At 47.6% G+C, this 12,496-nt stretch overlaps 1 protein-coding gene across 4 annotated transcripts in view; it reads left to right on the top strand.

The window, feature by feature from the left end:
* The window catches only part of LOC142365620 (protein ARK2N-like), a 69,749-nt gene extending 57,548 nt beyond the window's left edge, over nucleotides 1-12,201 (top strand). For all 4 annotated transcript variants that reach the window (XM_075446575.1, XM_075446579.1, XM_075446576.1 and 1 more), the window contains one exon: nucleotides 10,207-12,201. In XM_075446575.1, the coding sequence (XP_075302690.1) occupies nucleotides 10,207-10,396 (190 nt within the window). In that variant the 3' untranslated portion in view covers nucleotides 10,397-12,201. The remainder of the gene's footprint in view (nucleotides 1-10,206) is intronic.
* Nucleotides 12,202-12,496: the final 295 nt, after the last annotated feature.

Here is a 12,496-nt window from a genome sequence, read left to right as displayed (position 1 = left end):
TCCTGGCTGTTTATCCAGCAGAAACAGAGCTTGGAAAGATCTTTGTCCTAATGATAAGCAGCGTGGACTCATCCTCCGATACTAGTTTGTGTAAATCTGCCTAGCACTATGTATGCACAACCCTTCTGCTTGAGGTCCCCTGTTCAAAAGCTTTCCATGCTGCTTGCCTCAATAATATTTACCATGTACAAGAAGGGAAATGTTAAATAAATGCAGAGTTGCTGTTTAAGATCAGTTTTAGTAGATATGGACTGAAATAATTTCAGCAAAGACAAACTTAAAGTACACCTTTGTGCTTTCCTTTGTTCCTATAAACATCTAGCATCTCCCAAAGACTAGTTTTTACTGGCTTCGTTGAATACTCACACATTTCAGTTGTTCAAAGTGCATTTAGAATTTTATTTCTATTGCAGGTCAAGGCTTGCAGATATGAAGTATTGATGGGCTTCTGGCAGGGTTGTTGTTTGGAAAAGGTTTAGGTTTTTTGGTCACTATCTTTTGCCTCCTTAGTGTGGTGTTTAGATTCAGTTTTTTTACTCACACTGGGTTTTTTTTTTTCGTGCTCCATATTCCATGTCATCATCGGACTGGTGTGAGTCATTACACCCTAGACATTGTCCATCACGTGTAGTTTTCCAGATTGCTAGTGAATTGGTGGTGTTTCTCATAACTGGAATATTATTTGGCATCTACTTAGGACACCATGTCATGTTTTTCACTTTGTTTAATTTTTCTCCAACAGATTTTATTATTTTTTATCATGCCATGTGTATAAATCAGTCTTCCTCTGTGTTGTGGGTTAGTGTGGCAAGGTTTTGGTGGTGGTGGGGCTATAGGGGTGGCTTCTGTGAGAAGCTGCGAGAAGCTTCCCCCATGTCTGATAAAGCCAGTGACAGCTGGCTCTAAGACGGACCCACCGCTGGCCAAGGCCAAGCCAATCAGCAACAGTAGTAGCGCCTCTGTGATAACATATGTAAGAAGGGGAAAAACCTGCTGGAAAGCAGCAGTCGAGAGAGAGGAGTGAGGCAATGTGAGAGAAACAACTCTGCAGACACCAAGGTCAGTGAAGAAGGAGGGGGAGGAGGTGCTTGAGAGGCTGGAGCAGAGTTTTCCCTTGCAAGCTCATGCTGAAGACCATGGTGAGGCAGGTTGTTCCCCTGCAGTCCATGGAGGTCCAGGGTGGAGCAGATCTCCACCTGTAGCCCGTGGAAAGGACCCCATGCCAGAGCAGGTGGATGCCTGAAGGACGCTGTGACCCCATGGGGAGCCCCACACCGGAGCAGGCTTGTGCCAGGACCTGCGGACCCATGGAGAGAGGAGCCCACACCAGAGCAGGTTTGCTGGCAGGGCTTGTGACCCCGTGGGGGACCCATACTGGAGCAGCCTGTTCCTGAAGGACGGCACCTTGTGGGAAGGACCCATGCTGGGGCAGTTCTTGAAGAGCTGCAGCCTGTGGGAAGGACTCACATTGGAGAAGTTTGTGGAGAACTGTCTCCAGCGAGAAGAGGAACCTTCACGCTGGAGCAGGGGCAGAGTGTGAGGAGTCCTTCCCCTGAGGAGGAAGGAGCAGCAGAAGACAGCATGTGATGAACTGATCGTAACCCCCAGTCCCCGTCCCCCTGCACCGCTTCGGGGGAGGAGGGAGTGAAGTTGAGCCCAGAAAGAAGGGAGGGGTGGGGGGAAGGTGTTTTAGGATCTGGATTTTTCTCTCACTATCCTACTCTGATTTGATTGGTGATGAATTAAACTCCCTTTTCTCCCCAAGTCCAGTCTGTTTTGTCCATGACAGTAATTGGTGAGTGATCTCTCCCTGCCCTTATCTCGACCCTCGAGCCTTTCATCATCTTTCCTCTCCCCTGTCCAATTGAGGAGGGGGAGTGATAGAGTGGTTTTGGTGGGCACCCGGCATTTATCCAGGCCAAACCAAAACACTCTGGTTTTTTCCTATTTCGCTCCCCCCCCCCCCTTTTTTTTTGTTGCCTTTACTTGGTATCTTCCCTTAGCTACAGATTGGAAAGCATGTTCTCTAAGCTAATGTTTGTCTGAATGTTTTGCTCTTGGCTGCTTGTGTGAGTTGTTTGAGGATAAGCACTTTTATTTTTGTGAGGTATCATTTCTACGAGATAATCTATAGCTTGCTTTTTGTCATCTTCAGAGAGAAAAGTTAGTGTTCGCTTTGCCTAAGCACTGAGGGAGTTCCAGTCTCTTATTACTAGTTCTTTGTAGAGACATACTTTAAATATGTATTGTTAAGACTGAAGAAGTAATAAAGTCACTCTGAACATCACATCCAAAACTAAATAGCATATCTGAGAAGAAAATGAGATTTATATTCAAAGAATTTAGAGTTCGGAGAATGAGAATTTTTCATTCTATTTCATGAAACTAACCAGAGCCAGGAGAGATGAGTGTAACCTGAGTAGTTCTGGAGAAAATAAATCGCACTACCTTAAATTATAACAAATAAAATGTAAACATGAGGGATATTTGACCAGTGTAGAAATCCTGGGTTTCTGAAATACAGTACACCTGCCTTCACAATGAAATGGGAAAAGGTTACTCCAGCAGCCAAGCATCTCCTGCTTAAGTATGCAGCCAGGAGCACCTACAGCCACTGCCAGCACTTACAAGAGCAAAACAATTTTTGGAGCACCAAGTATAAAGTTTTACCCGCACTTGTTTAAGATTTACAGCTGGAAATTGAGCGATCATCTTAAAGACTCCAGTAAATTCTTGTAATCGCTTCATCATATAATAAGATTAGTATATCTTTCGTTGTGTTTTTTCTAATTATTATTAGCTTGTACTTCAGTTGTCACGTTTCTATTATGAATATAATAGGTAAAAATACTGTGTGAATAAGTAGATATGTACCTCACTTCAGCAAGGCACTTGAGTGTGTGCTGATCTTTAAATACATGATTTAGTCTCATTGACTATAATGACTAAAAGCTTAAATGTTTTGCTGAAGTGGGGCTGTACTGTTACCAGTGAGCATTTCCCAGCATGTTTGTAACTTTTAGTTAAGTCAATCAGAGAAAAATCAAGTGTAATGGCTGTAAGGTAATTACAAGATGTCTCTTGTGATTATTGTAATCAGAATCTCATGATGTCCTTATTTTAACACGGGTTTGATTTCATATAGAAAGACAGCTTTTCTCTTTGTCTTATCAAGCTTCACTTAAAATTTCTCTCTTTTTAAAAGTCCAGTGGGTAAAAATGCTAGTAGGAAACTATGCTTCTGAGTAATGCATGGTACTACATAGGATGGGGTGGACTTCTTCAAGATCCTTGGGATCCACACACATGTTCTGTAAGGAATATCAATTTACAGCCACTGGCAGAATTCAGTTCTTAGAAATAATTTAATCCCCGCCACCACCCCCAAGTTTAAGTTTAGTCTCAGGTTTGTTTACTAGGTACTTAAGATGTCATGGACTCTACAGATGGAAAATCCACGAGGACATTTTGGAGAGGGATGTGTTAATGTCCTGGGTTTGGCCAGGACAGGGTTAATTTTCACCGGACTCCAGGAAGCTGGGCGGACTGACCCCACCTGGCCAAACAGAGCAGGGTATTCCATAACATGTGCCGTCATGCTGGGTTCTGGTGGGGGGGGTAGCTGGGCAGCGGGAACTCACTCGCGGCTCGGGAGCGTGCAGCAGGTCGTGGAGAGCAGCTCTGTTGTGCGGTCTGTTTTGTTTTGTGTATTCCCCTTGTCTGTATCGCTGTTGTTCCTGTCCCCTTTGTTTGCTGTTCTGTTAAACTGCCCTTATCCCGACCCACCAGTTTCTGCCTGTTTCTTTCCATTCTCCTCCGCACCCCAGCGGGGGGAGGGGCAGCCGCGTGGCGCTTTTGTTGCTGGCTGCTGCCAAACCATAACATTAAATATGGCGCCCAAGCGTGGGGCGGGGATAATGGCAGGGCTGAGCAGCGTGTGTTAAAACAATTCTCCTAGATTTTGTAAAATTTTGTTATACGCATTTATTGTGTTAGTTAAATAGTCGCTGGTAAAAAAAGTTTCTGACTTTGATCAGATGGTTGTGGTATTTGAATCCGTACTTGCTGTACTTGTTCCCTGTGGTGCTGTTCATTACCTTGGAGAAAAGGATCAGGATGATGATTTTGCTCTACTGTACGATATCGAGTTATGACATGATAACATCACTGTGCATGAAATTAGGCTTGTATTTGCATGCGGCACTGCAGTCATTTCCGTACCTCGGATCCTATGTCTTAGAATTTGTTAATAATCAAACTCAATCTGTGGGGAAAACCGAAGGGGATACCTTCCCCCACTCTGTCAGCCCCCCTCTCTCCTTCAGGCTGGTCCTAATGGCTTTTGAGAATTTCGAGTACCCGTGGGATGCTCAGGCCAGCACTCTCCTTTTGTTCTGCCTCCTGAATGGGTTTTGGGTCTTGTTTAGGGTTAAACAAGTAGTTAAGAACATCATGCAGAGACCTGCCCCGAGGCTGGATAGATGTGAGTGACTGGGTGTGTGGGACAGCATGGGCAAGTACCTAGGACAGTGGGCAACCCCTGTGTCTTTTAAACTCACCCCTGAACAAGTACAGAATCCGGACAATCTAGTAAAATATCTGCAAAAAGTGTGCTGCCACCCTGGGAACTCGAGAGAGACACAAATCACAGCAATGTGCTGGGGTCTAGCCCACGCCTACCGAGCCCTGTTCAACCTGATTCAGTGCCCTAAAGGGGAAAGGGGGGGAAACGAAGCTGCAGGCACTGCGACTGGTGCTGCCCCCCCAGCCGGCCCTGCAGCCCCTCCAGCCCAGCAGGCAGTCACAGTCCTCCCGGATGGCACCACGGCTGCTGCAGCCACTGGCGTTGTCCCGGCTTCCCCAGCGGGCACGGCAGCTGCTGCAGCTCCAGCTCCAGCCCCAGCTGCAGCAGCAGCCATCACGGCTGAGCCCAATGACCAACCTGTGCCTGTAGCAGTTGCCCCTGTAAAACTAAAGAAAGACACAAAGAGAGCAGATCGCTCCGGGAGGGATGACAATAAGCCAGGGTAATCGAGGGAGACATAAACAGAGATCATCACCCGGTCCCTGTCCCTGGGTGAGCTGCGAGACATGCTGAAAGATTTCAGCCGCCACCCAGGCGAGCACATTGTCACCTGGCTGCTGCGGTGCTGGGATAACGGGGCCAGCAGCTTGGAATTAGAGGGCAAGGAAGCCAAGCAGCTGGTATCCCTGGCCAGGGATGGGGGCATTGACAAGGCCATTGGGAAAAAGGAACAAGTCCTCAGCCTCTGGAGGAGACTTCTGTCAGGCATGAGGGAGAGGTACCCCTTCAGTGACGATTTTGTATGCTATCCTGGCAAGTGGACCAATATGGAAAGGGGTATTCAGTACTTGAGGGAATTAGCTGTGCAGGAGTTGGTTTACTATGAACCAGACGATGACCAGGTACCCACAGACCCAGATGAAGTCCAGTGCACAGCATCTATGTGGAGGAAGTTTGTGCGGAGCGCACCATCCTCATATGCCAACTCACTGGCAGTTGTAAACTGGAAAGGTAAAGAGGCACCAACAGTGGATGAGGTGGCTGTCAGACTCCGGCAATATGAGGAAAGTCTCTCTTCCTCCCTTGTCTCAGCTGTGGAGAAACTGATCAAGCGACTAGAAAGGAATATGTCCTACTCCCCACCTGTACGGGCCAGTGTCTCAGCTATTAGGGGCAAGCGTTTCTCTGCTCAGGAGAGGGAATACAGAGGCTACACACCACGGGGCACCCTGTGGTTCTACCTGCGTGACCACGGAGAGGACATGAGGAAGGGGGATGGAAAACCCACCTCAAGTCTAGAGGCACGAGTGCGTGAGTTGTGAGGTAAAACAATCACAAAAGGGGATTCTGGTAGGAAAAATGTCACTCCAGTTTCCAGCAGCCAGCTCTCCAGGCCAGGTAGACAGTTTGGTCTTGATTCCAATCCTCTGGAGGGGACCTCCAAGTCATTTTTACAGCAGATGAGCAGCAAATTCTCTGACCAGGATTAGAGGGGCCCTGCCTCCAGCCAGGTGGAGGAAAGGGACAACCGCGTTTATTTGACAGTGTGGATTCGGTGGCCTGGCACATCAGATCCACAAGAGTAGACAGCTCTAGTGGACACTGGTGCACAGTGTACTTTAATGCCATCAGATTTCAAAGGCTCAGAGTCCATTTGCATTTCTGGAGTGACAGGGGGGTCCCAAGAGCTGAGTGTGTTGGAGGCTGAAGTGAGCCTCAGTGGGAAGGAGTGGCAGAAGCACCCCATTGTGACTGGCCCCGAGGCTCCGTGCATCCTTGGTATAGACTGTCTTAGGAGAGGGTATTTCAAGGACCCAAGGGGGTATCGGTGGGCTTTTGGCATAGCTGCTGTGGAGATGGAAGAAATTAAACAGCTGTCCATTTTGCCTGGTCTCTCGGAGGATCCTTCCATTGTGGGGTTGCTGAGGGTTGAAGAACAACAGGTACCAATCGCAACCACAGCGGTGCACCGGCGACAATATCGTACCAACCGAGACTCCCTTCTCCCCATTCATTAGCTGATCCGCCAGCTGGAGAGTCAAGGAGTGATCAGCAAAACTCACTCACCCTTTAATAGTCCCATATGGCCAGTGAGAAAATCTGCTGGAGAGTGGAGACTGACAATAGACTACTGTGGCCTGAATGAAGTCACACCACCACTGAGTGCTGCCGTGCCAGACATGTTAGAACTTCAAGATCAGCTGGAGTCAAAGGCAGTCAAATGGTGTGCTACAATTGACATTGCTAATGCATTCTTCTCCATCCCTTTGGCAGCACAGTGCAGGCCACAGTTTGCTTTCACCTGGAGGGGCATTCAGTACACCTGGAATCGACTGCCCCAGGGGTGGAAGCACAGTCCCACCATTTGCCATGGACTAATCCAGACTGCACTGGAAAAGGGTGAAGCTCCAGAACATCTGCAGTACATTGATGACATCATTGTATGGGGTGACACCGCGGAGGAAGTTTTTGAGAAAGGGGAGAAAATAGTTCAGACCCTCCTGGAAGCCGGTTTCGCCATTAAGCGAAGTAAAGTCAAGGGACCTGCGCAAGAGATCCAGTTTTTGGGAATAAAATGGCAGGATGGGCGCCGTCAAATCCCAATGGATGTCATCAACAAAATAGCAGCTATGTCTCCACCAACCAGCAAAAAGGAAGCACAGGCCTTCCTGGGTGTTGTGGGTTTTTGGAGGATGCACATCCCAAATTACAGCCAGATTGTAAGTCCTCTGTACCACATGACCCGGAAGAAGAATGATTTTGAATGGGGCCCTGAGCAACGACAGGCATTTGAACAAATTAAAGGGGAGATAGTTCATGCCGTAGCCTTTGGTCCAGTCCGGTCAGGGCAAGATGTTAAAAACACGCTCTACACCGCAGCCGGGGAGAATGGCCCAACCTGGAGTCTCTGGCAGAAAGCACCAGGGGAGACTCGAGGTCGACCCCTGGGGTTCTGGAGCCGGGGATACAAAGGATCCGAGGCCCGCTATACTCCCACTGAAAAAGAGATTCTGGCAGCATATGAAGGCGTTCGATCTGCTTCAGAAGTGGTCGGCACTGAAGCACAGCTCCTCCTAGCACCACGATTGCCGGTCCTGCGCTGGATGTTCAAAGAGAGGGTCCCCTCTACGCATCATGCCACCGATGCTACGTGGAGTAACTGGGTCGCGCTGATCACCCAGTGCGCCCGAATGGGAAACCCCAGTCGCCCAGGAATTCTGGAGGTAATCATGGACTGGCCAGAAGGCAAAGATTTTGGAGCATCGCCAGAGGAGGAGGTGACATGTGCTGAAGAGGCCCCACTGTATAACCAGCTGCCAGAAGATGAGAAAGAGTATGCCCTGTTCACGGATGGGTCCTGTCGCATTGTGGGGAAGCAGCGGAGGTGAAAGGCTGCTGTATGGAGCCCTACACGACAAGTCGCGGAAACTGCCGAGGGAGAAGGTGAGTCCAGCCAGTTTGCAGAGATGAAAGCCATCCAGCTGGCTTTAGACATTGCCAGTCGAGAGAAGTGGCCAGTGCTCTATGTTTACACCGACTCCTGGATGGTGGCCAATGCCTTGTGGAGGTGGCTGCAGCAATGGAACAAGAACAACTGGCAGCGCAGAGGCAAACCTATCTGGGCTGCCCCATTGTGGCAAGATATTGGTGCCCGTCTGGAGCAGTTGGTTGTAAAAGTCCATCACGTGGACGCCCACGTGCCTAAGATTCCGGCCACTGAGGAACATCAAAACAACCAGCAGGTGGATCAGGCTGCCAAGATTGAAGTGGCTCAGGTGGATCTGGACTGGCAACATAAGGGTGAACTCTTTATAGCTCGGTGGGCCCATGACACCTCGGGCCACCAAGGAAGAGACGCGACATGCAGATGGGCTCGTGACCGAGGGGTGGACTTGACCATGGACACCATCGCAGAGGTTATCCATGAATGTGAAACATGCGCTGCAATCAAGCAAGCCAAGCGGGTAAAGCCTCAGTGGTATGGAGGACGATGGCTAAAATATAAATATGGGGAGGCTTGGCAGACTGACTACATCACACTGCCACAAACCCGCCAAGGCAAGCGCTATGTGCTCACAATGGTGGACGCCACCACCGGATGGCTGGAAACCTACCCTGTGCCCCATGCACTGCCCGGAATACCATCCTGGGCCTTGAAAAGCAAGTCCTGTGGCGACATGGCACTCCCGAAAAAATTGAGTCAGACAACGGGACTCACTTTCGTAACAGCCTCATAGACACCTGGGCCAAAGAACACGGTATTGAGTGGGTGTATCATATCCCCTACAATGTACCAGCCTCGGGAAAGATCGAGCGGTACAATGGGCTGCTAAAAACCACTTTGAGGGCAATGGGGGGTGGGACTTTCAAAAACTGGGATACTCATTTAGCAAAGGCCTCCTGATTGGTTATCACCAGGGGATACACCAACCGGGCTGGTCCTGCCCAGTCAAAACCTCAGCGCCCCGTAGAAGGGGATAAAGTCCCCATAGTGCACATGTGGAACATGTTAGGGAAGACGGTTTGGGTTAGTCCTGCCTCGGGCAAAGACAACCCCATCCGCGGGACTGCTTTTGCTCAAGGACCTGGGTGTACCTGGTGGGTAATGCGGAAGGATGGGGAAGTCCAATGTGTACCTCATGGGGATTTGATTTTGGGGGAGAATACTCCGTAAATAAATAAATTGTATAAAGTTAATTGTTAAATAACCCTGTCACTGTCTGTTATCACTGTTATAATTGTTATATGTTATACCAGTAGTAGCATAGTAAGAATCATCCAGATTAAAGAAGGATGGACTTTTTGATGAAACCTAGCAGAGCAAAGCGATGATGGGACTGGACCTGGTTTTCAACAACTGGCACCCAGCAACTTCATGAAGATCAACATCTCCTGCAGACTGTGGGCACGGGCCGCACCAGATACATCAGCCGTGAGCTCCGGATGCAGCAAGTGACCGCCCACCACCACACATCACCTCTCCTGCCACGGAAGACCATTACGACAGATGGAGCCCGAAGTCATGGATTAAATGAACTCAACGGACACTTTAGAGTGATGATCCATAGACTAAGGGAATGATATCTGGAGACCGGAGAAGTGGTAGTGATCAACTGGACAATGGGGGACCTGGGCATGACGTAGATGGTATGGAATAAGGGGTGGATCATGTCCTGGGTTTTGGCCAGGACAGGGTGAATTTTCACCGGACTCCAGGAAGGGACACAGCCGGGCAGGCTGACCCCACCTGGCCAAACAGAGCAGGGTATTCCATACCATGTGCCGTCATGCTGGGTTCCGGTGGTGGGGGGAGCAGGGCGGTGGGAACTCACTCGCAGCTCGGGAGCGCAGCAGCGGCGGCGCATCGTGGAGAGCAACTCTGTTGTGCGGTCTGTTTTGTTTTGTGTATTCCCCTTAGCTGTATCGTTGTTGTTGCTGTTCCCTTTGTTTGCTGTTCTGTTAAACTGCCCTTATCTCGACCCACCAGTTTCTGCCTGTTTCTTTCCATTCTCCTCCGCACCCCAGCAGGGGGAGGGGCAGCCGCGTGGCGCTTTTGTTGCGGGCTGCAGCCAAACTGTAACAGTTAACAAGATGCTTAAGTGATAAACGACTGCAGCTAAGAATCTTGTGCCAGAATTCCATAGTAGCTTTAATGCTGTGTGATTTTTGCCTTGCTGCAGGTGTGTGCATCCCCGGGGAGGTGTGATTCAGAGTGTGTCTTCCAGGAAGCACAGCTCAGGCTCACAGTACGCGAACACTCAGCAAACGCAATCATGGACAGCTGTGACTCCCCAGCAGAACTGGTCTTCGCCCCCAGAAGTAGTAGACCTCACTTTGGATGCGGATACCAGACGCAAATATCTACTGTAACGCGGTGTCACTGTGTTTGTGTCCCCACCCCTCCTCCCCTTTGTGGCACAGAAGTTAGTTGTTAATGCTTTGGCTTCAGAAGTCCTGTTCCGGGCAGTACAAAATTCAAACTCGCGAAGTTTTTCATTTCCATAAGAATGTAGTATAATTTCAGTACCATTTAAAATGTTTTTCCCTTCTCAGCGGAGGATTCCTCCCAGAATTAAAAGCCAATAGCTCCAAATTTAAAACACATCTACAGTTACTAACATGCATGTGTTCATCGGAAGAAATAACTGTGTGCAAGCTTATGTCCTGCCACCCTTTCCCACCTCCAACTTCAGAACATTTTTAATTTGTCAGTATACTGAGTTTGTTAGTAGAAGCTAGTGTGTTGCTCTGTGAGCATCAGTGATTTTGAGAAATGCTGTGTCCTCACTGATTTCAGTGGAACTGGGGGTATTCAACACTTCCGAAAATTGGGCCAAGAGTATTTATACCCAAGCTGATTTGGTTATGTTACCAGCAGGAGGGACTGTCTTTAATACAAACGGCCCATAACATATGCACTGAACAGCTTTTAATTAAAAGCTTTTTATTTTCCATATAATTTATAGTTTACACTCTTTTTCAGTGCTGAGTCTTCTGTCTACTTGACTACTGTGTTTCACTGAGCATTTCCCACAGCTTGTTACAGTTTAAAATAGTAATAGTAGTGACTTAGTAGCAGCCAATTATTGCAAAAACACAAGAAAAAGAAAAGTAATAAAAAGGCCCAGCATTCCTCTCCTTTTTAAATATAACTGAACTTTTTTTACCTAGATCTGAGTCTTGCCTGGAGTAGGAGAAAGAGAGAAACGAAACATTTTTCTCGTAATCCTCATTTCTGCTGTTGTTTACTTTCTTCACTGACCATCTCAGAAAAAAAACCAACAAAACAAAACAAACCCCAGAAAAACCAAACACCAAACCAAAATAAACTTTGCAAAGCCCCAGTCTGGCAAAGCACTTGAGCCAGATGCTATGCAGCTGCTAAGTTTGCTGAAACTCGTGGGGCCATTCAAGTGCTTAAAACTCTGTCCTAAAAGATGTTGCAGGATCAGGGGTTAAGGTTGTGATTTTTTTTTGTTTGGGTTTTTTTGTTTTTTTTTTTAAAACTAGATCTGCACCATTTTTCCTGGCTTTCGGTCATGTCTCTCATCCTAGTTTTGGAATTGTTTATAGCGTATGATCCAGGAAACACTCTCTACCAGAATATTCACCAAAATCAATGGAACTACTGATTTTAGCAGGCTGTAGTTTCTGTAGTGTGTATGGAAATTCCTGCCCCTCATCTGTCATTTTGAGCCTTTCTCAAGGTAAAAACCAAAGATTAGACTTTAACAAGATGATATTCACTTTAAATTTCTATTGTGCAATTAAAATGTTCCTTTGTACTCAAAATGTTTGTAGTGGGAATTTTGTACAGCTCTATCATCAGATTTTTTGCCATTTCAGGCTGACGGGGGTAGTCAGGACATGGGAAGTTCTGTTTTCTTTTTGTGTTGGCTGGTTTCTAAATTCATTTGGCTTCCAAGAATTTTATCTGTGGGCAAAAAAATTACCTATGTTGTCACATGACTTATAGGAAAAAAAAACACCAGCAGTGGTGGTATACTTAGTAACAAACAGCTTTTTCTTTAATAAGCAGAATAGTTTTGACTGCACTTTAAAGAACAACTAGGTAAGGGATTGATATTCGAATTTCAAGCTTTCTAAAACATTGAACATAAGTGTATTGCATGGCCAGAAAAATGTCTGTGGTACTTCTAGTGACCGATTTCTTTCTCTGGGGGTGGGAGGGAGGGAGCGGTGCATGGATGGAGCCCATTCGCACTGTGGTAGGGAAAAGCCCTGTACTGCTGGGGCACTGTGTCAGTAGTGGCTGTTGATCTTTTCTCCTCATATTTTGATCGCGTGGCTCGGCCATCATTTTAGTGGGCTAGCGCACATGCTGTAAAGGTAACTTTGGAACAGTGATTTCGTGTGGCTGCTTTTTCCTGTTTCACAAAGTCTTTTAAAGATTGGTTTTGAAGAAAGCTGCAGCAGGGACCCATTTGTAGTCCTTCCATGAAAAATGCA

This window comes from Opisthocomus hoazin, chromosome W (assembly GCF_030867145.1).
Source record: "Opisthocomus hoazin isolate bOpiHoa1 chromosome W, bOpiHoa1.hap1, whole genome shotgun sequence".
Classification (NCBI taxonomy): Eukaryota; Metazoa; Chordata; class Aves; order Opisthocomiformes; family Opisthocomidae; genus Opisthocomus; species Opisthocomus hoazin.
Note: the sequence above shows the minus strand (reverse complement) of the source record. Positions and strands in the feature narration are given on the sequence as shown.